General features: G+C 42.4%; 1 protein-coding gene across 1 annotated transcript in view; it reads left to right on the top strand.

The window, feature by feature from the left end:
• Positions 1 to 25645, top strand: part of TCOF1 (treacle ribosome biogenesis factor 1) — a 128225-nt gene that overhangs the window by 98777 nt on the left and 3803 nt on the right. Inside the window, exons 26-32 of the mRNA XM_089682125.1 lie at positions 3828 to 3962; positions 6009 to 6146; positions 11804 to 11941; positions 21564 to 21722; positions 24118 to 24196; positions 24312 to 24379; positions 24496 to 24685. Coding sequence (XP_089538251.1) covers positions 3828 to 3962; positions 6009 to 6146; positions 11804 to 11941; positions 21564 to 21722; positions 24118 to 24196; positions 24312 to 24379; positions 24496 to 24685 — 907 coding nt within the window. The remainder of the gene's footprint in view (positions 1 to 3827; positions 3963 to 6008; positions 6147 to 11803; positions 11942 to 21563; positions 21723 to 24117; positions 24197 to 24311; positions 24380 to 24495; positions 24686 to 25645) is intronic.

Below are 25645 nucleotides of genomic sequence, written 5' to 3' on the forward strand. Positions count from 1 at the left end.
GGACATTCTTCAACTTCAGATATTTTTGAAAGCTAGTATAGCCTATCTGTAGGCCTGCAATTTTTTGAAAAATGGACCGTGCAGATAAGCGCCTGCTGGCATGTAGTCTTCAATTCAAGGTTAGCCTGCTTAAAATAGACTGGTTTGATTTACATTTTGACTGGATGATTTCAAAGTGAAACTCAAGTTCTGAGGAAAAAAAATAATTTATGAAAGGATTATTTACATTTTGATGAAAGAATACCTAAAGAAAACTTTTATTTATGGAGCAATTAAATGTTAAAAACTAAAGGCCCCCCCAAAGGCAGCAGAACAATCCGTGAAGACTCCAATAACAACTACATAAGTGAAGGTAAAAGCCACAAGTCTGAACAGAAGGCCAGTGGTTGGAAAGCCGGCAACTGCCGACCCTTCAAGCAGCTCTTCAGAGATTGACGAGAAGCCTTCCGTAAAGTGCATTGTTTATTTGGACATGGGTTTTAGCTTTAGTTTATAGCTTCTTGAAGGCTGGCCATACATTATACAATTTTCTTGTACAGTTTTCCTTTTAGATTTACCAAAATCATAAAATATGAGGTCAAACCTAAACACTTTCAATTTGTATGCAACTTGTGTCAGGCAAGCCCTGACACAACATAGTTGAAGGTAAATCTAAAGGAAATTGAATAAATAAATTGTATAATGTATGGCCAGCTTTAGTGCAGTTTATGTTCATTTCCATCCTATTGACAGCTGTTCTTTCTTCAGATTAATAATTTTAAACCGACTGGCTACCAAGGGTGTTGTACAGTTTTTAACCGTTTCCATACCGGGCACTTTTACCCCCTTCCTGCCCAGGCCATTTTTCAGATTTCAGCGCTCTCACACTTTGAATGACAATTGCGCAGTCATACAACATTGTACCCAAACTAAAATGTTATCATTTTCTTCACACAACTAGAGCTTTCTTTTGGTGGTATTTAATCACCACCGGGGTTTTTATTTTTTGCTAAATTAACAAAAAAAGGCCGAAAATTTTGAAAAAAAAACATGTTTTTCTTTGTTTCTGTTATAAATGTTTGCAAATAATTGTTCTTCATAAATTTAGGCCAAAATGTATTCTACTACATGTCTTTGGTGAAAATAACACAAATTAGGATGTATTTTTTAGTTTGTAGGAAAGTTTTATAGAGTTCACAAACTATGGCATAAATCTGAATATTGATCAATCCTGAAGTACTGACAGCCAATCTAATTTCTTGAGGTCCAAGAATGTCAGAACGGTACAGATATCCCACAAATGACCCCGTTTTGCAAAGTAGACAGTCCGACATACTTCATAAGAGGCATGGCAAGTTTTTTGAAGTTGTATTGTGTTTGTAATTTTTCGAAAAATTTAAAAAAATAATTTTCACTATTTTTTTTTTTTTACATACTGTCACCAGTGCAGTACAGTGTCATCATATAACTGGCCTGGCGGTGATCAGGGACACTGACTGGTGGCAGTATGAAAAAAAAAATATATATAATTTTTTTTATTTTTTTATTACATTTTTTTCTTTTTTTTTACGATTTTTTTTTTTATTCATATTTCACTATGACCAAAGTAGTACAATGTTACCATAGTAACATTGTACTACTTTGTGGAAGTAATCAGTATTTTTTTTTTTTACTCAATTTGCTTAAAGCAAAGAATTACTTTGCTATAAGCAAGCATTTACCTGAATGACATCGATTCATTCAGGGTTTTTTTATTTATTTTTTTTGTGCTTAGCTGTGATTTGGCCACAGCTAATCACATGACACAGCTGAGCTGTGATTAGCCCAGCTTGTGCATGTGATCGCTGTGACCAATCACAGCTACACACACTAGTATACAATGGATGGCATGAATGAAGCCATCCATTGTATACAACTGTCATGTGACCTGCTGTGATTGGTCACATACACGGCCGGTGACAGATTGCGCCGCTGCGCGGCTCTGTAGGCGCGCAAAGTGCGCATGCCCGGGAGTACGCCATATGGCGTCCACCCGGAACGCTAAGGGATTTTGCAGGCCGCCATTCGGCCATAGGCCGGGTGGCTAATGGTTAAATAAAAGTGAAATCTCTCAAATTGAAGATGGCAACAGTGCCATTCTGTTCTTGGCTTTGTGAACTCTTGTTACTTTTTGAACTGTAGTTGGTGTTACTTCACCTTTTCACAAAAGAATGGAAAGTTGAACTAACCCACTACACCCTCCCTTTTTTTTTTTTTTTGGCAGAATATACCATTCATCTCCTCATATGGCTTTGTCACTCTGGTGCTGCCGAGGTCAGGTGCTGCGTTTCCAGGCCCCAGCAATGCACCTGCTGTTAGTGTAAGAGCTTTTTCTCCCGCTCCATGCATTTTTTTTTTTTTTTTTTTTTGTAATCTGAGAATGCAGCTGTAGAAGCTTGTCATTTTGCTTGACTTCTTATTTGTATGGTAGAAACCAGAAGTTCACCAGTTGGTAATTTTAGCTTGTTGCCATATACCTAAATGTGAAATGGCAGGCATTAATATTAGTATTTACTAAGAAAAAAAGCAGTGGTTGTGGTGGAAATATATATCAAAGCATGACTTAAAGGAAATGTCTTGAGAGAAATGCTTAGATTGTCATTGGTGACCTTTTTTTATATTAGTTGTCTGTATGTTAAACTGATCCTGATGTATGCAGCAAGTGAAGCAGGAGCTCCTGATCTCCATATTTGTTCTCAGCCCGTGATTTGCTAAATATTGGAGGTAGAGAATCTCACTGCAAAACAACTAGCTGTTGAATGGTCTTTAACCACCTCCCGCCGGCCATATAGTCCAATGACAGACGCAAGGCAGTTCTCTCGTTCTGGGAGGATGTCATATAACGACTTCCCATTCTCAGCGCGCATGCGTGGCTCCGGGAGCGCGCGGCGATCGGCGGTACGCTGTGTCCCGTGGATGACCGATCCACGGAAAGAGCCGAGGATGTCGGCTCGGTCATGTGATCAGCTGTGTCCAATCACAGCTGATCGCATGTAAATAGGGAATTGCTGGTTACGCATTTCTCTCCTCACGGGCTGTCACGTTGACAGCTCGTGAGGAGAGGAGAGCCGGTAATCGGCATTCCTCGGAGGGGACATGTGCACTGATCATCAGGACACTGATGATCAATGTGCCCTGATGATCAGTGTAGCCCCAGCAGTGCCACCTGCCAGTGTCCATTAGTGCCAGCTCTCAGTGCTCATCCATGCCACCTGCCACTGCCACATCAATTCCACATATCAGTGCCTACCAGTGCACATCAGTACCCATCAGTGCCACCTAACAGTGCCCATCAATGATGCCTGTCAATGCCCATCAGTGCCACCTATCAGTGCCCATCACTGCAGCCTCTTTAGCGCACATCAGTGAAGGAGAAAAATCACTTATTTACAAAATTTTATAACAAAAACTAAGAAAAAACGTTTTGTTTTTTTTTTCAAAATTTTCTGTGGTTTTTGGTTTGTTTAAAAAAAATAAACCCAGAGGTGATTAAATACCACCAAAATAAAGCTCTATCTGTCACAAAAAAAATGATAATTTCATATGGGTACAGTGTTGCATGACTGCGCAATTGTCATTCAAAGTGTGACAACGCAGAAAGCTGGAAATTGGCCTGGGCAGGAAGGGGGTATAAGTGCCCTGTAGACTAGTGGTTAATAGTAACTTGACATATTTCACAAGAAAGATGCATTTTAATATCAAATTCTAGCATGGATGGCAGAGACATGTGATTGCACTACAACCTGAAAACTGCAAGTTCTTGAGTTTATTCCTTCAGTCATAGGTCTGTGCTTTTTTTTCCCGTCTAGCCTAGTGCAGCTACTCCAAAACATGCAGCACAGCCTAGTGTTGGGAAGACTACAACACAGATTCCTCCACTACAGAAGAAGCAAGAGAGCAGTTCAGAAGAGAGTGACTCTGAGGAAGAGGAGCCTGTGAAAAAGGTTAGCAAAAATGGGTACATTGCTCCCATAGATTTTTAAATAAGACTGTTCATAAACAAATTGATGTTTCAGGATGAATAACCGACCATTTGTTACATCTCTTGAGTGCCAGTAAGGTCTCTCCACTGCATAGTCTCTCTTCATGACACTCCTCAGCTGTTCAAGTCAAGCAATGGGCATTTAGTTCCTTTTGTTACTGTGTTCTTTATAATGCAAAATATACAGAGATGTAAAGCGGACTTCCAGGCAAAAAGCTTCATAAACAGATAAAATACATGAGAGCTGTTTTAACTGCCAAAGTATTTGTATTTTTTATTTTCACAGTTGAGTAGTGTGGTTGCTACTCAGCTCTGCCAACATAGTACTCTGAATTGTGAAGGCAAGAGGCAGCATTTTCACTGAGGAGGAAAACGGTGTTTCTTTACTGAACATCAAAGGGATATCTTCATATCCTTTATAACAGGGTTATGTTGCCACTTTTCGGTGATTGAACACTGGCAATAAAACAAGACAGGAAGTCTCCTCCAAAGCATAGTATCTCCCTGTTGCCTCCCAATTATGGGAATACCGCATGTGTGAGACTTTTACAGCCTAGATGCATAGAGGGGCCCAGCATCCAATGAGCAACTTTGTACTTTCAAGGAACATAAATTACACATCTAATTTCCTTACTACCTATCACATTTTTGGAGGCACCGGAGCACCAGGACAGTTGGAACCCCCCACAAAGTGACCACATTTTGTTAAGCAAATGCTTCACTGTATTTTCTGAAAACCTTACTGAATGTTTTGAAAATGCAGGAAAGAGGAACATGACCTTTAAAAGCACTAGAGACAAGGAAGATTGGATACAAATCTGGACCATGATAGCCTCATCCACTCGAATCGGCCTTTAAATGTGTCTCTAGATAACTGGTCCCCACCTGTTTAGAACATATTTGCCCTAGCTCCTCCAACAACAGTTTTCAAGGCTGCTCGCTCCCAAGGGACATACTTCACACATGGTGGTCGTGTTCCATGCTTTGTAGATTTTGGTTGAAAGTCCTAAAGCTGTTGCAAACGTTGCTAGACCACCTGTTTTCCCAGAGACCTATGGTATGTCCTATTGCATCTGACACCCTCATACCTTATGAGATGCCAATTTAAACTGGCTACATATATTCTACTAGCAGCAACACAAATTATAGCAAAAGCTTGGAACCAGTCAAGTCCATTGTGGTCTAGCTCCCCTCCCTCCCCTCCCTCCCTCCCCTCCCTCCCTCCCTCCCTCCCTCCCCTCCCTCCCTCCCTCCCTCCCCTCCCTCCCTCCCTCCCTCCCCTCCCTCCCTCCCCTCCCTCCCTCCCTCCCTCCCTCCCTCCCCTCCCTCCCCTCCCCTCCCTCCCTCCCCTCCCTTCCTCCCTCCCTCCCTCCCCTCCCTTCCTCCCTCCCTCCCCTCCCTTCCTCCCTCCCTCCCCTCCCTCCCTCCCTCCCCTCCCTTCCTTCCTTCCTCCCTTCCTCCCTCCCTCCCTTCCTCCTCCCTCCCTCCCTCCTCCCTTCCTTCCTTCCTTCCTCCCTTAGGGGGGGGGCTGGGGCTAGTTTTAAAGAGCAGTTGGGTTTATCCCAGATTTCCACTTCAATTGTGGCATTTTCTAAGAGAAGAAAAGCAGTGGCTGTGAAGAAAATATACATTGAAGCATGACTTAAAGGAAACTTGTCTTGGGAGAAATTCTAGGGTGTCATTGGTGGCCTTCTTTTGAAATATTAGCTGTCTGCCTGTTAAACTGATCCTCTTGCTTACGTACTTCTGAGTCACCTTAATGTGTACGCAGCAAGGGATGTAGGAACTCCTGACCTCCATATTTGCGGTCAGTAACTTACGAAACATTGGAGGTAGAGGATCCAAATGACTGGCAACTAGCTTTTGTATGGTCACTAAATAGAAACTTTACAAGTAATTTTACAAGAAAGATGTATTTTAATACTGATTCTAGCATGGATGGCTGAGACATGTGATTGCAAGTTCTTAAGTTTATTCTTTTAGTCATAGGTCTGTTTTTTTCCTCTAGCATACTGTAGCTACTCCAAAACCTGCAGCACAGCCTAGTGTTAGGAAGACTACAACACAGAGTCCTGCAGTGCTACAGAAGAAGCAAGAGAGCAGTTCAGAAGAGAGTGACTCTGATGAAGAGGAACCTGTGAAAAAGGTAAGGAAAAGGAGTAAAATGCCCTTTTTTAGCTTTTTTTTGTGACAACCCATTAAAAATAACTGATGTTTGACAATGAATAACCAAGGATGAGCACGCCGGCAAGGTCTCCCCACTTATGACACGCTGCAGCTATCAAGTCAAGCAATGGGGAGTAATGCAGGCCATAGATGGGTTGGAAATTTGGCCGATTTTTCTTTTAAAAAACGAAAAATCGGTCGTTCAAGCGGCCAACGTTACCAGCATGATGGGACTTCTTCCTCCTCTTCCTCCTCCTCCTCTTCTTCCTCCTCCTCCTCCTCTTCTTCCTCCTCCTCTTCTTTTTGTCTTCCTCTTGCAGGTCACTGCTAATGCGAAGATTTTTTTCATCGGTAAAAAATCGGCCGATTTGCCCATTACTGCCGCGAAAATCGGCCGATTTTTTTCCAACTTTACCGATAAAAAAAATCGGCCAAAATACCGAAAAACGGCCGAACAAATAGCCCACTAACAATCCGAAAATCGGCCGATTTTATTTTCGGCCGAAAAATCGTCCGATTTTCGACCCATCTATGGCCTGCATAAGTTCTTCTTGCTGCTGTGTTCTTTATAATATTAAACTATACAGAGCCATAAAGCTCAACAGGCAAAATGCTAAATACACATATAAAATATATGTGTGTGTGTGTGTGTGTGTGTGTGTATGTATGTGTGTGTATATATGTATGTATATATATATATATATATATATATATATATATATATATATATAATAAGAGAGCTGTTTCACCTTCAAGGTATATAGTCACACTACACCGCCTCATCTGGCAGGGAAAGCTGTTTTTACTCTGCCTGTGACTGGATGGTAAAATAACCAACCTAGTCAGACAAACCACAGCACAGGTCTATCCACAGCACCACAGCACAATTATGTGGGAGGACAGTTGTGAAGAGGGGTTTGGCTGCCAGCATGGTACTTTGATCTATGAGGGCATGAGGCAGCATCTTCACTGTGGAGAAAAATTGTGTTCTCTAGTTTTGGATGAACAAACACTGGCAATATAACAAGTCAGGAAGTCTCCTCCCAGGAAAAAAAAACCTAGTGTCTTATTTTGGTGTGAGTGATTTCATCCTTGCAAGTATGTCACGAGTTGCATCCTGGCTTTTTCTCCAATCTGAGTTGATCTGGGACTGGCTTTGAGTAGATTTGGCCCTGACTGTCTTTTTCACATTCCTTTGTGCAAGTTGTCACACGTATTGTTCCACCGGTCAAGACTGTGGGACATCGACTTGGTATTTCTGCATTCCAGAACTCTCTATTTGAACTCATCCAGGAATATACCCTTATTTTTTTGACTCAAAAGGTTATTTTTTTGGTTGCCATTACTTTGGCTCACAGAGTTCCAGAAATGGCTGCTCTTTTCTGTAAGAAATTGTTTCTGGTGCTCCACCATGATAAGATGGTTCTATGGCCTCAGCTGTCATTTTTGCTTAAGGGGGTTTCTTCCTTCCATCTCAACCAGGACATTGTGTTGCTGTCTTTCTGTCCTAAGCTGCAGATGCCGGGGGACAGGTTTTTAAATAAAACTGAAATTTTTAATTTTGGCGCATCAATAGCTTCCCACAGTCAAGTTGTAATTGGCAGCAGGACAATTCTGCTGTTGCCTATGTTATTTGCAGAACTGTAGTTAAAGTGTGAGTTCACCATTTTACAAAAAATGAAAAGGTCAATTAACTAAAACCCCACACACTCCCCGTTTTTCATATACCACCCATCATCTCCTCAGGAAATGCAGCTGTAGAAAATTGTCACGCTTCCTATTTGTATGGTAGAACCCAGAACTTTAAGTTTCTTAAAGTGGAATTTTGGACAACCATAACTACTCTTAAAACTATCCACTCCCTTCTAACACCTATGCTTACCGACCTATGAAAGAAAGATGTGTATGTACAGTGGGGAAAATAATTATTTGATCCCCTGTAGATTTTGTAAGTTTGGCCACTTACAAAGAAATTAAGGGTCTATAATTTTTATCATAGGTGTATTTTAAATAATAAATACAGAATATCGACCAAAAGTCAAGAAAAAAACACATCATACAAATGTTATAAATTGAGTTACAGTTCAGTGAGTAAAATAAGTATTTGATCCCCAAGCAAAACATGACTTAGTACTTGGTGAAGAAGCCCTTGTTGGCAAGCACAGAGGTAAGATGTTTCTTGTAGTTGGCTACCAGGTTTGCACACATCTTGGCAGGGATTTTGGTCCATCCTTATTTACAGTCTAAACACGTAAGGTTTCTTGGCAACTCGAAGTTTCAGCTCCCTCCATACATTTTCTAAAGGATTAAGGTCTGGAGACTGGCTAGGCTGCTCCTTGACCTTAATGTGCTTCTTCTTGAGCCTCTCCTTTGTTGCCTTGGTGGTATGTTTTGGGTCATTGTCATGCTGACCCATCTTCAGTGTTGTCATCCACGACCCATCTTCACTGAGGGAAGAAGGTTCTCATCCAAGACTTTAAAATACTTGGCTCCTCAATGCAGCAAAGTTGGTCTGTACCTTTAGCAGAGAAACAACCCCAAAGCATAATGTTTCCACCTCCATGCTTGACTGTAGGGATGGTGTTCTGGGGGTCATAGTCAACATTTTTCTTCCTCCAAACATGGCAAGTTGAGTTAATGTCAAAGTGCTCACCTCCCTTTAAAATCACAGTTTGTTGCTTTGCAGCCTGAAATGAAGACACAGTTTTTGTTTTATCCAGCTGTATTTACTCAGTGCAACTTATAACATCCAAGTGAAAGACATAACACCAACATGTCAGGAAAAAATTAAAAACAGAATTACTAAGTTGGAAAAAGGATCACCCCCTTGTGTCAGTATTTTGTTGAATCACCTTTTGCTTTAATTAGAGCCTTTAGCCTGTTGGGATATGTCTCTACTTACTTTGCACATCTAGACTTTGCAAGATTTACCCACTCTTCTTTGCAGAACTGCTCAAGTTCAGTTACATTTGTTGGTGACTGTTTGTGGACTGCAGTTTTCCAAGTTATTCCACAGATTTTCAATGGGGCTGTGACTAGGCCTTGCAAGGACATTCACTTTCTCCTTCAACCACTGTATGGTCATTTTTGCTGTGTGCTTTGAGTCATTGTCATGGTCAACCTTCCCATTGACAACTTTCTGGCAAAGGGCAGTAGAATTTCCTCAGGACTTTGGCGGTATTTTGCCCCATCCAATTTCCCTTCTATCTTGACATGTGCTCCAGTCCCTGCTGTATAGAAACACTCCCATAACATGCTATTACCATGCTTTACTGTAGGAATGGTGTTATTTGGATGGTGAGCTATATTGGATTTCCGCCAGACATATCGTTTAGTGTTGAAGCCAAATAATTAAATTTTAGTCTCATCTGACCCTTTTTTCCATGTGGCCTCAGAAAGGTGCGTTTTGGCAAAGTTCAGTTATGACTGCATGTGGACTTTCTTAACCGCTTCCCAACCACACTTTAGCTGAAAGACGGCTACAGCACGGTTGTCCAGTTTTAGGAGGGTGTCCAGGATGTATTCCTAGAACGCGTCCCCAGCAGCATGCACTCGGCGCTGTCGGTGATAGCTGTGTCCTACAGCTGACCCCGTGATGAGGTAAAAGGCCAATCACAGCGGCCTTTTACCACGTGATCAGCTATGTCCACTGACACAGCAGATCACAATGTAAATACAGTTGCCGGTTATCGGCAGTACTTTCCTCACGCTGTCACATAACCGGCAAATATGACAGGGAAGATCTGCCCTGATCATCAGGGGACTGATTGTCAGTGCCGCCAGTCAGTGCTGCCTATCAGTGCTTCATATCGGTCCATCATCAGTGCAGCCTCATCAATGCACATCAGTGAACGAGAAAAATTACCTGTTTACAAAATTTTATAATAAAAACGAACTTTATTATTTTTTGCTCCTATTTTTGTTTATAGTGAAAAAAATAAAAACCCCAGTGGTGAGTAAATACCACCAAAAGAAAGCTCTATTTGTATGAAAAAGAAGATATAAATGATGCAATTGTTATTCAAAGTGCATCAGTGCTGAAAGCTGAAAATTTGGCCTGGGCAGGAAGGGGGGAAGAGTGCCTGGGTAGGCAAGTGGTTAAGGAGTGGCTTTTTTTTTCTTGCAACCCTCCCATACAAGCCACGTTTGTGGAGCATTTGTGATATTGTCACACACAGTGACATCTTTGTCATAAATTCCTTCAGCTGCTTCAGAGTTGCTGTAGGCCTCTTGGTAACCTTTCTGATCAGTTTCCTCCTGGCTCTTTCATCCAGTTGGTAGCGACGTCCTGATCCAGGGAGGGTCTGTTTTGTACCAAATACCTTCCACTTCTTAATAATAGCCTTCACTGTGCTTCAAGGCATTGATAACGTCTTTGAAATTCTTTTGGATCTATCTCCTGACTTGTGCCTGTCCACAACTTTATCCTGGAGATCTTTTGACAGTGCCTTGCCACCCATTGTTGATTCTTTGCTTCAGTTGCACTACCAGGGATTAAAGTGCTCCAGGAAAGCTCTTTTCATGCTGAGCTAATCAAAATGACCACAGCTGATCAGATGAAAGTCAAATGGATTTGTGTGCCATTAAGAAGGTGCTTAGCTATACCTGATTGAGTTTAAAAGTCATTTTTAGGAGAGGGGTAATCTTTTTTTCCCAACTCCGTGATTATTTTTTGTTGCTTTTCAGGCTGCAAAGCAATAAAATGTCATTATTTTAAAGGTGGAGGGGGTGATTCTTTTCTATACTCTATACTATGTGTGTGTGTGTGTGTGTGTGTGTGTGTGTGTGTGTGTGTGTGTGTGTGTGTGTGGCTTGAGAGAGTACCTGTCTTGAGAGAAATACTTAGGGTATCATTTGTAACCTTCTTTTGAAAATTGCTTGTTATATTCATCTTCTTGCTCAGTATATATGCAGTGTATATATATATTGCTAAGTATATATGAAACCTCACCTTTTAAAACAATCCACACAGTTTAAATAGAAATGAAATGTAAAAAATGCATGTATAGATAATATAATGATCAATACCCTCTGTCCTCAGCTCCATAAGGAGCTCAGAAAGCTGGAGGAGGAGAAACAGCAGAACATTCGTCTTTCCAGAGAATGGCTGTGCAGGAAGGTGGGGGTGTGTGTCAGCCCGTGTTTGATCATTGGAGAAGAGCAGGATGAGTTCTCAGCACAGCTAGAGAACTGACCACACTGTGCTCTCATGCCGTGTGTGGTCAGTTTTTAATAGGAAAGCAGAGGGACTGGCAGGAACACTGGGGATTTCACACACAGGAAGCAATACAAAGGGAACAAGATTCTTTTTCATACAAGTACATGGTACAGCAGGCACATATCGGGAATATGAAATGTTGAGTTTACATACTCTTTAAGTACTTCTGAATCACCTGGACATGTATGTACCGGGGAAGCCGGAACTCCTGGTCTCCATTTTTGTTCTCAGTGACTTCAATGCAACCAACTTTTGAATGGTTACTAACAGAAACCTAGTATATTTCACCAGATATATTTTAACGCCAAATTCTAGCATGGATTTCTGAGACATGATTGCACTATAACCTGAGGACTGCAAGTTCTGCAAGTTTATTCCTTCAATCATAAGTCCTTTGTTTTTTTTTTTTTTCCCTCTAGCTTGCTGCAGCTACTCCAAAACCTGCAGCACAGCCTAGTGTTGGGAAAACTACAACACGGATTGCTGCAGTGCTACAGAAGAATCAAGAAAGCAGTTCAGAGGAGAGTGACTCTGATGAAGAAGAACCTGTGAAAAAGGTAAGGAAAAGGAGTAAAATGCCCTTTTTTAGCTTTTTTTTTTTTAAATAAGACATGTTTTTAACCTGTTGACACCTGCCCACTGTACATATACTGCAGGTGGGCGTCACGAGCAGGCTGCTCCTGTGACCGCTGTGTCCACTGTTACTGGTAATCGTGTATCATGTGAACGTTATAATTGGTCATAGCGATCACGATTTTATTGTAAGCAAAACGGTAATGAAAGATTTCCATTCATGACTGCTTTGCTTAGTGTTATGACGTTGAGATTGGCTTAGCTTCATACTGTCACCAGTCAGTATCCCTGATCACTGCCACACCAGTCATATGGTGACGGTGTATTGTACTGGTAACTGTTTGTAAAAAAATAAAAAAAAATTGTATTCAATTTCTTCATTTTCCCAAAAATTGTGACAAAAATTACAACTTCAAAAAAACATTACTAATCTTACTATCTTACTAAATACCTCATACTGTCAACTTTCCAAAAATGGGCCATTTGGGGGGCATTTGTATTGTCTTGGCATTTTAGGGTCACAAGAAATGAGATTGACCAATCCTGATGTACTGATTGCCTATTTTCAACTATGTATACCATGCTATAACTTCCACACAGACTAAATAATTGGGATTTTCTTCCAATTTTTGTTAAAAAAAAAAATAATTGTTCTCTAGTCATCTTCCAGGAGAGAAGACTAGCTCCACCTGACAGGAAAACCAATAAAAAAGTGTTTAAATTCCCCGTCATTCCCTCCAGTTTTGGATTGCGTTTCCCTGGCAGTGAAACGTGTTGGGGTTTTTTTGGGTTTTTTAAGCGACCTAGTGCCTGGGACTGGAAGGTCCCCGTGGGGGCTTGAGCAGCTGAGCTGGAGAGGACAGGCTGTGAACCAGGGTCACTCACCCACTCCAGGGGTCCCAGTATGTAGGAGCTTTCTGAAGCGTCTATCTTGCGGTTGCCTTGGGATCACTGACCGGTTATGAGAATCACCTGGCGTGAGCGAGGCAGCCGTAGTGGAGTCCGCCGTTACCTCTGCTAGGCAGGTAGGCAGAGAGCCCAGGGTCAGAGGGCGCAGGACCAGAGATGGGAGCAAGGCAGCGTACCAAGCCTCGTTCTCAGTTGGATTTCCGGTTAGGGCGGGACATCCTCCTTAACGATGGTGCCGGTCGGCGTTTCCTTCCTCCATGAGGACAGCGAGGAGGCTCCAGGAATCGCTCGGAGTGTGGACCCGGGAGCCTGGCAAAGGTGTTGCAGTTCCAAGGGGTCCTACTGCGGATGGAAGGCGAGGCAGTGGCTGCAGCCAATGAGAAGACCACAGGCGGTGAGTCAGACTCGGCTGGTGGGAGAGAGGAGAGGAATAGAGTCCTTGCCCACTCCCCTACAGGTGTACCTAGGGGGAAGGAATACCGTTCTACCAGGAGCCCCTCATTTGTCTCCTTTGAGCCATGTGGAACCGCCCAGGAGAGTGCCCACGAGACACCTAAGGCCCCCCCCACTCCAATCGTTGTGGTTATTGCAATGATAAAGTCCCACAAGAACATGCCAGACCTTTTTGTTACAAATGTATCAAGTTGTCAGGGAAAGAAACCTCTGCGGTTATGAAGGATTTTTTGTCGGCGCAAATGGAGATGTTGGGCTTCTTACAATCCTTTAAGACAGCTCTGACATCCAGGGAGATGAATACTTGGTCCTCTAGGGAAGAGTCATCTTCCCAGGAGGGGACTTGGACAGGGAATCAATGGGGGGTTTGGGTCCCTCATCCTCTCAGGTCACAGAGGAGGAAGACCTAGAGGAGACTGAGGTCTCTGACCAAAGCTCCCTGGAAGAAGGGAAATATTTGGAAGGTGCTAGCCAGGTTAGTGAGGAATCTAGACTGGGTAGACACGATTTTGCTGTGGTAGATATGGAGGGGGCTCCTAAGGGCTATTTATTCCTCAGAAGACATCCCAGAACCACCAATGGAGGTCTCAGCCCAAGATGAGATCTACAGTGAGGAACAGAAGTATTTGAACACCCTGCGATTTTGCAAGTTCTCCCACTTAGAAATCATGGAGTGGTCTGAAATTCACCTTGTAGGTGCATTCCCACTCTGAGAGACAGAATAAAAAAAAATTCAGGAAATCAAATTGTATGATTTTTAAAGAATTTATTTGTCTTGAACTGCTGAACATAAGTATTTGAACACCTAAGAAAGAGCAATAATTCTGGCTTTCAAAGACCTGTTACTGTGCCTTTTAAAAAGTCCACCTCTACTCCACTCATTAATCTAACTTAGTAGCACCTGTCTGAGCTCTTTAAAGACACCTGCCCACCCCACAGTCAGTCAGACGCCAACTACTACCATGAGTAAGACCAAAGAGCTGTCAAAAGACACCAGAGACAAAATTGTGGACTTCCACAAGGCTGGAAAGGGCTACGGGGCAATTGCCAAGCAGCGTGGTGAAAATAGATCAACTGTTGGAGCAATTGTTAGAAAATGGAAGAGGCTAAAGACGACTGTCAGTCTCCCTCAGACTGGGGCTCCATGCAAGATCTCACCTCGTGGGGTATCACTGATGATAAGAAAGGTGAGGAATCAGCCCAGAACTACAAGGGAGGAGCTGGTCAATGACATGAAGAGAGCTGGGACCACAGTTTCAAAGGTCACTGTCGGTAGAACATTACGCCGTCATGGTTTCAAATCATGCATTGCACGGAAGGTTCCCCTGCTCAAGTCATCACATGTCCAGGCCCGTCTGAAGTTTGCCAATGACCATCTGGATGATCCAGAGGAGGCATGGGAGAAAGTCATGTGGTCAGATGAGACCAAAGTAGAATTTTTGGTCTAAACTTCACTCGTCGTGTTTTGAGGAAAAAGGATGAGTTGCATCCCAAGAACGCCATCCCTACTGTGAAGCATGGGGGTGGTAACATCATGCTTTGGGGGTGCTTTTCTGTGAAGGGGACAGGACGACTGCACTGTATTAACCACTTCCAGTCCAGACACTTTTACCCCCTTCCTGTCCAGGCTAATTTTCAGCTTTCAGTGCTATCACACTTTGAATGACAATTGCGCGGTCATGCAACATTGTACCCATATGCATTTTTTAGAATTTTTTTGAGACCGATAAAGCTTTATTTTGGTGGTATTTATTCACCACTGGGATTTTTATTTTTTTTGCTATGTAAATTAAAAAGTCCCAAAATTTTGTAAGTGTTTTTCTTATAAAATTTTGCAAATAAATAGTATTTCATCATAAATCTTGGCCAAAATGTATTCCGTTATATTTTTAGTAAACGAAAAAATAACCAAATTTATAACCAAAAATGTATAATTTTTAAACATTTTTTTTACATTTTAATTTTTTTTACATACTGTCACCCTAGCAGTACAGTGTCACCATGGTGACACTGTACTACTTGTGGGGGGTAATGAAGATTTTTTTTTTTTTTTTTTACACACTGATTGCTTTTACACCCATAAAGGATGTAAAAGCAATAGTTTCTCCTCCCTGGCTGCATTCTTGCAACCATTGAGAACTACTGAGTGAGCTGTGATTGGTCACAGCTTGTCACATAGTACAAGGCTGTTGTGAATAGCCTTGTACCATGTGACCTCTGTGATCATTCACAGATTTCACACGTAGTAAGCAATGATGTCAGAAGTGACATCTTGCTTACTACTCTGCATGTGATCACTGATTGGCCAATCAATGATCACATGATTGGGGCCTCGTACAGAGGTCCCGTCCACCGATCGGTGTTCCACTGTGTCCAGAGGAGGCAGTTTATAAACGGCCACCCGACCCTGCACTGCCACCGTCTGGCCGTTTATATACAACGGCCGGACAGGAGGTGGTTAAGGAGAGGATGAATGGGGCCATATATTGTGAGATTTTTGAACAACCACCTCCTTCCCTCAGTCAGAGCATTGAAGATGGGTCGTGGCTGGGTCTTCCAACATGACAACGACCTGAAGCACACAGCCAGGATAACCAAGGAGTGGCTCCGCAAGAAGCATATCAAGGTTCTGGAGTGGCCTAGCCAGTCTCCAGACATAAATCCAATAGAACATCTTTGGAGGGAGCTGAAACTCTGTGTTGCTCAGCGACAGCCCCGAAACCTGACATCTAGAGGAGATCTGTGTGGAGGAGTGGGCCAAAATCCCTGTTGCAGTGTATGCAAACCTGGTCAAGAACTACAGGAAACATTTCACCTCTGTAATTGCAAACAAAGGCTTCTGTACCAAATATTAACACTGATTTTCTCAGGTGTTCAAATACTTATGTTCAGCAGTGCAAGACAAATAAATTCTTTAAAAATCATACAATGTGATTTCCTGAATTTTTTTTTTTTTTTTAATTCTGTCTCTCAGAGTGGGATTGCACCTACAATGAGAAATCATGGAGGGGTCTGAAATTCAAAGTGGGAGAACTTGCAAAATCGCAGGGTGCTCAAATATTTCTGTTCCTCACTGTATAGGGGGTTGGTGAGGCCGCAGGCTAGGATGCTACCCGTGCACCAGGCTCTCAAAGATATTGTCTTGAGAGAGTGGAAGTATCCAGAGAGTGAGGTTTAAAAATTAAAGATCTAGAAAAGGCTGTACCCCTTTGGGGAAGAGGAGGTAGAGAATTCTTCAAGACTCCCAAGCTAGACGCGTTATCACAAGTATCTAAAAGATCTAACTTGTCCTTTTGAGGATTCAGGTAACATCAGGGATCAGATGGACCGTAGGTCTGAGACACTGTTGCACAGAGCCCGGAATGCCAATGCCGCTACTATGGCCCCAGCCTTGACATCCACTTGCATCGCTGAGGAATACTGATGCTTGGGTGCATAGAGTAAATTATCACATCTCTTGGGGTTCCAAGAAAAAAGGGGAAGCCCAGACAGAAGGTGTGAATAAAGCAGTTGCCTGCTTCGCAGATGCTGCGGTGGAGATAGTCAGGACATCAGCTAAGACTGCAGTGCTTCTTAACTGAAGGGCAGTGTGGGTTTAGACCTGGGAGGGTGATCAGATGTCAAGAGCCTGACTCTGAGGTTTGCCCTTTGAGGGTTCCTTACTGTTTTGCCTCAGGGCTTGATCAGGTGTTGTAAGAGGTCCAAAAAGGGGAAAAGGTTCCCTGTCAAGGCCAAAAAGGATAAGGAGAAGTTTTTCGAGGCACCCCTTAATCGGGGCCAGCAAAGACTTGGGAAGGACTCACCCAAGAAATGGGCAAGCAAGAGGAGACCGAAAGGGAGCTTCCTTTTTTCCGGCTCTAAACCCACCAGTAAGGACCCCAAATGACACAAATCTCGGGGTGGGCAGAAGGCTGTCCAGGTTCCTCCAGCAATGGGGGAAGATTTCGGAGAGCCTGTACAGCCTGCAGTTGATTAGGGAGGGGTACCAGTTGGGATTCTCTTCATTTTTTCCCCCTCATACTTTTTTGCTGACTTATCCCTCCAGAGGCAGGACAAGAGCAGAGGGTGTCTTGGGATGGATCAGGAGGTATTTGTTCCTGTGCCAATGGACCAGCTTTTCCGGGACATCTTCATGGTCCCAAAGTCCTCATTGAGTCCCTCCCAAACCAAGGTGTTTCTGGGGTATGTAGTGGACTCCGGAGTCCAGAGGGTCTTTTTACCCCAAGAGTAGACCGAAAAATTAGTGAGGGCTGTCTCCGGGTTGATAGCGGTTCCAGATTGCTCCCTGAGGCACATCATGAGAGTCTTAGGACTCATGACTGCATGTATTCCGGCCATACAGTGGGCACAGTTGCATTCCAGGGAGCTTCAAGTCTTCCTTCTATCCTCTTGAAACAGGAAAGTGGAGTCGCTGGGTGAGAGGGTTTCCCTCCTGGAGAATGTAAAAACCTTGCTGGGGTGGTTGCTCAGGCCCCAGAATCTGGGTGGTAGGAAGACCATCGGTGCAGTGGGACCCAGTTTGGGTAACCATGGATGCAAGCGAGTGGGGCTTGAGAGCTCACCTAGATGGCCAACAAGACCAGGGCCCATGGGAGCCACACCTAAGAGGGACCTCCTCCAATTGCAGGGAGCTGCTGTTAGTAGGCCAGGTCTTAGTCCTTCAAAGTTCTTTACCCAGCCTGTAACTGGACAGTGAAATAACAGACCTAGTCAGACAAACCCACTCTATTTCTCTTCAATACAATACAAGTCTGTGTGAGGACGGTTGTGATAAGGGTGTGGCTGTTACTCAGCTCTGCAAGCAAAGTACTCTGAATTGTGAGGGCAAGAGGCAGCATTTTCACTGAGGAGGAAAGGAGTACATCCTGGGACACAGAGAATCTTTATATCCGTTACAGTTGGGTCATGCTGCCATCTTCAGGTGGTTGAACACTAGCAATAAAACAAGACTGGAAATCCCCTCCCAGGCATAACCCCTCCCTGTTAGGCAAGGCTTCAGTTTTTTTGATAGTATCTTATTATGCTGGGGGTGACGCTAGGGAATTTCATCCTCGTAAGTACATTGAGGCTTGCATCCTGGCTTTCCTCCAGTCTGGGTTAATTTGGCACTGGGTCAAATTTGACCTACGAGGTCTTTATCTCAGAGACTGCTTCATATTCCTTGATGCATGTCTTTTGTGCAGGACATGTGTATTGTTCCACTGGTCAGGGCTCCTTTGATTCCCTGGAACCTCAACTTGGTACTTCAGTATTCCAGAACTCTCCATTTGAACCCATCCAGGATATTCCCTTAGTCCTTCTGACTCGTAAGGTTTTTGTTTTTTAGTTGTCGTAACTTCGGCTTGCATAGTTCCACAAATGGCTGCCCTTTTCTGTAAGGAATCCTGATGCTCCCCTGTGACAAGGTGGTTCTAGGGCCTCAGCTGTCATTTTTACCTAATGTGGTTTCTTCCTTTCATCTCAACCAAGATATTGTGTTGCCAACCTTCTGTCCAAAGCTGCAGATACCGTGGATCAAGGCTCTTCACACTCTGATGTGATTTGTGCTATCAGGTTTTATCTGAAGTCTGCTGCTGTAATTTGTCTGTCACTTTTTGTGCTTCATGAAGGGCTAAGGAAAGGACACTTATATCCAAAGAGAAATGGTAGACTGACAAAGCTCAGAAGCTATCAGCTTATCGTTCAGGCTTACAGTCTAAAAGGCAAATTTGTGGTGAAGGCTTTTTTTTTTTTTTTTTTTTTTTAATTTTTTTTTTTTCCCCAATGCTGCTGCATGAGGTTTTAACCTGTTTTTATTTAGTTGTTTGGAGCCAGTTGGCCTGTTCCCATGTTATTCTCCCATCACATTTATTGCTTTGGGACATACCTATTGTAATGGTTATGAAGATGAACTTTCCCATGATGTATGATAAAGGTTTAAAGGTAAAATCATTTTCTTGGGGTATATCATGAAGCACAGGGATCCCACCCCTCTTCCTTTGTGGTTCATGGCTTGCTACAAAAACTGAAGCCTTGTCTAAAGGGGAGGAGACTTCTGTCTTGTTTGGCATCATAACCTATCATAATGGATATGAAGGTGATCTGTGTCCTGTGATGTACTCCATGAAAAGGATTTTACAGGTAAACCAAAATCCAATTTTAGGGCATTTCCAAGTAAAAATCTTTCACAAATCCTAATATATGGGGTATTGGGTTATAAATAGATGAAAAGGTACTGTAATTGAATTAGACTTTAGCCAAAATCAAAAACATACAAATCAGTACAAGGGACATAACTTACAGTCAGTATAATGTGTCCTTTATGCTGATTCCTCTTTTCCTCCTGTCCCCATGCTGTAGTACAGCATCTATGATTGGTGGATCTGGCAGAGAAGGGTGGGCATAGTTGAGCTATCTTGATTAGCGCTCTTGACAACCCTCTAGTTGTATTCTCACCCACTGCACTGAAAGAGTTTGACAGCAGGTTTGAGGAGGTAGGATGGAGGAAGAGTCCTCCTAAAAGAAGAATAAGCACAAGGGACAAAACATATGTCCTCTGTGTTAATTTACATTTTTTGGATTTTAGCTAAACTTAGGCTTTAAGCAATTGGAAAAGAAAAAGGGCCACGTGGTGGACTTTATAGGCACTGCAACAGTGATAGATAAAATTATCGCTTTATCGAACATACATACATGTACAACAATTATTAAAATCCTCTGCAGAGAATGGACTCCCACAGTAATTGGAATTGTACACTCAATGCAGATGCAAATCGTACAGATACATAAGGTATTGATAAATTCCACAGCAGAAGTATACCGTAACCCGGTAAAGGTTTGAAAACAGATATTCTGATATCAGTGGCTGTAGTAACGCGACATGTTTCGTGATAATATCGCTTCTTCAGGAGTTGTAAACAGATTTCTACATAAAAAGAATGGTATATATTCCTAAGCAGCATTTTATATTGACCTATTCATCATACAGATCAATTAAGTAAATTGTCATACCTCAATCTACAGACATCTGTGCAGGGGCTGTGAAAAAGGGCCTCGGGCCTTCCCGTGCGGGGCCAGTCAGTGGGGGGATCCCAATAAACCAAGAGGGCAGGCAAAGCCCCCCAAAAATGCTTCCTGACGTATTAAAGAATAACATGATGGGGGCTTCCTAGATGGTAAATAGGGGTATGTGGATATAGAAATTGGACTAACCTCCCCACTGATAGGGGTGCACTAATGTCACCAATCCACGCCAATTTTTTTTTTTTTATTTTGGCGTGGGAGTTCCCCTCAAAATCCATACCAGGCCCAAAGGGTTCTATACTTGTACGTTATACTTCTGTTGTGGAATTTATCAATACCATATGTATCTGTACGATTTGCATCTGCATTGAGTGTGCCATTCCAATTACTGTGGGAGTACATTCTCTGCAGAGGATTTTAATAATTGTACGTCTATGTATGTTCAATAAAGCGATAATTTTATCTATCACTGTTGTAGTGCACATAAAGTCCACCAAATGGCCCTTTTTTCTTTTCCAATAGTTTGAATAGGACGTGGCACTTGGGAGCGTTGCACATATCCTCACAGTAATCACCCTGTGTTGGATACCATATCTCTATAATTTAAGCTTTAAGCAGTTTCATGGCCATGGTTGTGAAATAGAGTTGAAGTTTGGGCTGAAAATTTGCTCATTAAGAGTTATAAGAAACCAGCAGGTGCTTTAGTCTCATTGCTGACCCTGTAAATGGATTCCTATATATTTACTTTCGCTTTGCTGTTTGGTTGTTGTAAATTGACCATCATCTTAGGCTTCATGCACACTGGGTGTTTTAATATTGCTGGTAACGTTAGCTGTGTAAAGTCACATTAAAATTGTTAGTTTTTCAGTGTTTTTAATCATTTTTGCATTAGCGTTTAGCGGCATTTTTTTGCATTTGTTACCCGAAAATATTTTTTTCTCAAAAGTCCAAAAACGCTGGTTTGCTACATTTTGCCGTGTTTTTCAGCATTATAGCATTTTTACAGCTAAACTCCTAGAAACCCACTAGATTTGGGTTTTTTTCCAGCCAAAAAACACCCCTGCTAAAAAACGCAATTATAGTCTGTGGGCATGGATACATAGGATAATATGCTGGGGAGTTTACTGGCTGTAGAAAAAAACGCCAAAAGCCAGAGACAGCAGCTGTAAAAACATCCCGTGTGCATGAGAACCTAATATTAAAGTCTAAAGTTAATTTGTTTTTTTTTTTGTTTATGAACAGTTGACATCAAGTGTTGTAAATACACAGAAGAAACCTGAGCCAGCAGCCAAGCTTACAAAATTAAAGTCTGCATCACCAGCTAAGAGCCCTGTTGTGACTAAACCTGATGACAGCACTGACACATCTTCTTCAGACAGTGAGGAGGCCAAGCCTGTTCAGGTGTGTTAACTTGCAGCAACACAGTGGCTCAAAGACGAGCACTGGCACTTTGTGGTGTTGGTATCTGGGGTTTAGGGGACTGTTTGCAAAGTTTCTCTGTTTCCTATCTGTTTACATGGTTGTAATCTCTATGCATATAGGTTGGGCACTCAAACTGTAAGCAATCCATTAATAAATATTGATGGCAGAAATACATTTTAGATTTTTTGCTGGCCACATGAGGTGCTATCCAACTCCTCTGCTCTGCATGACTTTGGTTGGTTAGCGGGACTAAGTTGCAGCATGTCTGGGAATGAAGAGCAGCAACATCACCATGACATAAATCTTGCTGATCAAATGATCGACTGATTATCTCTTTGTTGATGAGCAGGATGTTATAACCGATATCGTGAACAGAAAAATCCGGTTGAACAACAGTGAAAAATGTTGTAGTTTCGCATGCGAATGACCGATTTTCTATGCAGTGGTATGACGGTTATCTGAAAAAAATCTATCAAGCGCTATCACGCATGAGCGGAAACAGAAGATGACCCGGATTTTTATGTCCAAGGATCCATAAATCCAGTTTATTCCAATTTTGTCCAAATGTCCAAGGATCCATAAATCTAAATCCAATTCCAAGGATTTATGTCCAATCGCTCGTTCTGGGCGTCAGGACATTGAACACTCGTTCTGGGCGGAACGGTGAGGCTACAAGGCCGCACGCACACTGCATCACTTCCACTTGTACGAAAGACGACAACACTACGTATTGCTCGACTTAACAATTTTTTTTGATTGGTTAATGTGGGCCACAATTTCGACCAATGAACAAACGCCGATCGGTCGTCAGATGACCGATCGGTCGATTTTCTAACCGTGTATTCCTGCCATTACTTGGTGATCTCACAAAGTATGCTGCCACTGTGCTCTTCACTATGACAGTGAGGCTCCATGGAAAGCTCGCTGTCTATTGCCTAGTCACACAAGCAGCTAATTGGTGGATTCAGGAGGCCATTGATGAATAGGCCTGGGCAATCAAAAGGTTAGACACTAAGAGTTGCTCAACCACTATTGGCTATACCCCTTTCCTAAGCACTAGTTCTCAACCCTGGCATAAGGAAAACTTCTAGCAGGTATCAATAGTATGCTCCCCTGTTCATTCCCTGCTACTGCTCTGTTCTGTGCTTGAATGAATATAGTGCAATGAGAGTGCACCGCTACCCTGCTTGATACTCCATATTCACATATGAATGATGGCAGAAACTTGCATTTACATATATCAATACAATATACCATCTGAGTACTCAAACTATACAAAGTACAAAATATATCACTTTAACAGCAATTCTGAATGGTGGTGGAAACCCCTCAAAGAAAAATTGTCACAAAATGTGTGCAGAAGTGCACAATATATACCAAAATCCAAATTTGCCAGGGGTGTGGGAGCACATAAGTGTCCAGTTGCAAGCCTGCCATATAGATTGCACTTTATTGTCTTTCATATAGTAGTGCAGTGGTGTATTACATATTTACTGTGCTGGAATACCAAGCTCTCAGACGAAGCTCCACCAATTTGTGATAGTCTCTGGACTTGCCTGCCACCACCCCCCACATATTCATATTGGGTTATAGCCCTATGCTGAACTGACTTAATTGCCAACAAGAATGTGTGAGGCAGATGGGAACAGGTATGCTCCATCACTGCATGAGTACCTAGGCTTTTCCCAATTCGGAACCACTTTGCGTTTAGCCTTAGCAGATGGCCGTGATATTCCAGATACATGCTCAAGGTGCCAGCATTTTATACCTGCTTCCAACTTTTTTTTTTTTTCGTTTTTAGTAGGTTAACTCTTTATCATTTTACTGGCCAGATTAATGTGATATAATCACAAACTTACTAGAACTGGTTTTACTAGCCTTAAAGCTGTTGTCCAGTCTCCTCTGAGGAAAATAAGTCAGCAGCTACAAAAAGCCACTGTTTGAAAACAGCTTGCGGCTGCACAGTCAGGTGCCTACTGTGCATGCAGGAGAAACGCTGCACATTGTGAATGGTCCCACAGTCTTTTAGTACCTGTCGTATGTCCCAAAAGACTGCGTGGGGGGTTGGGAGAACTTCTGCTTCCGATGGACGGTCGGAATGGAAGTGGGAGCAGGTACCTCTCAAAATCATTAGGTACCTGCTCTCCACACCCCCCCCCCCCTTCCCCATGCCCTTTAAAGATGCCAATTCTTCACAAGGAGCTAGGATCCAGTCCTTAAAGCGGAACTTCCCCTTTTGGGTGAAGCTCTGCTTTAAGAAAATATGGGCCCATTTTGGATTTTCTTATAACTAGTCAGTCTGTTCAAAGATATATTAGGTGTGGAGAGCAGGCCATGGAAAGATGAGAGGACTGAAACATTTGTTATATTGCAGGATAAAAGTGCTGCCGCTGGAAATCTCAAATCTAGCCAGAAGCCAGTTGGTAGAAGTGTTAGCAAACTATCAAGCACTGGTAAGAAAAACACCCTTTCTCCCATTTTTGTATTTTTCTTAAACTGACTTATGTAAGTGGTTTTAGTATCTAGTATGTTGATGCAATGTCATATATTTCTTTGTCTTTGGAACAGATGTTAAAAAGAGTAAGTCAGCGGTTCATCCAACACAGTCAGGTGGCAGCAAGCCAAAAGATTCTCAGGTATCACTGAATTCAATCAGAACATGTTTATTTCCTTTTCAATTCTGCCATGTATGTTCACAAAGCAGTCTTTAGCTAGTGCATGTAGCTTAACTGGGCTTTATTTCTTTTTCAAGCCTCTCCTCAAAATTACACCTCCTGTGATAACTACTCCAAAGAAAAGGAAGAGGGCCTCAGAAACCACAAGCATATTGGATTCGGTTGCTGAAAAAATAAGTAAGAAAAAGGAGACTAAAAAAAAAGTCCAGCCTGATACAATACCAGTTCCTCCAATGGCTTCTCCAGAAAAATCTGCATCAGCAGTAGGTTAGTGCAGACACGTGACTCTCCTTCCTGCTTTTTTTTTTTTTTTTTTTTTTTTTTTTTAATTATTATTATACTCTGATCAATAGATTATATTGTGCTCCGCTGGCTTTGGACTCCAAAGCCAGCAGATCACAATGCATATTTGTAAAGCACACTATTGGCATGGCTGCAGCATTTTTAAAGTGTGACTAAACCCTTAACAACATGGAAAAAAAATGTTTAGCAAAGGACATACTGTACATTCCACATTAATAATTATGCTGCCAAACTGAGTGTGTGCTGTAAATTGCCCCCAGCACTGTTCCTTGTTTCTTCCTGGAGGATGCCATTTGCCGAAGCCCTGAGTCCCTGAGAAGCATTAAATCTTTAGCCTGTCAGCAGATTTGCCCCAACATTTTCGACACATTGCCAAAATATAAAGCGCTACTGTGAATCTGCATAGCAGGGTGAGACAGTGTATTACTGGATTTTAAACAATATAGACACCTATGTTTTGAATAGCTATAATTGCATAAGGGGCCAGCTCAGGCTGGCAGTGATCTAGAAGGTCTTCATTTTATTACCAAATGCCTTGGGGCTACACTGTCAGCTATTTCCAGCACAGCCCCAATACACAAAAAAAGCCTTATTTCCAGTGCTGTCAGCACACATCACAGCAATGCTGTAGTGTGAACTGAGAAGAAAAAAATTACTGCATTTATGTACAATATCTTAGTGCGCCAGGTTGAAGCATTAGCCACTGCATTGCAACACTGCTGCTGTAAATAGAACTATATTAAAATATCACTCATGACATTTTTATAAAGCTAAATTAAAAAAAACAAAAGGTAAACTGTATGGTGCATCAGCGTCAGTGCATCTGCACTGTCTCTCCTATCGCACACCAGCAGCCATGCTGTCATTGTGACTCAGTGGTGTAACTTGTAACTGCCACAACAGGTGAATGGATATTCATATTTG

This window comes from Staurois parvus, unplaced genomic scaffold (genome assembly GCF_062004578.1).
Source record: "Staurois parvus isolate SC_StPar_1 unplaced genomic scaffold, SC_StPar_1.0 ptg000286l, whole genome shotgun sequence".
Lineage (NCBI taxonomy): Eukaryota > Metazoa > Chordata > Amphibia > Anura > Ranidae > Staurois > Staurois parvus.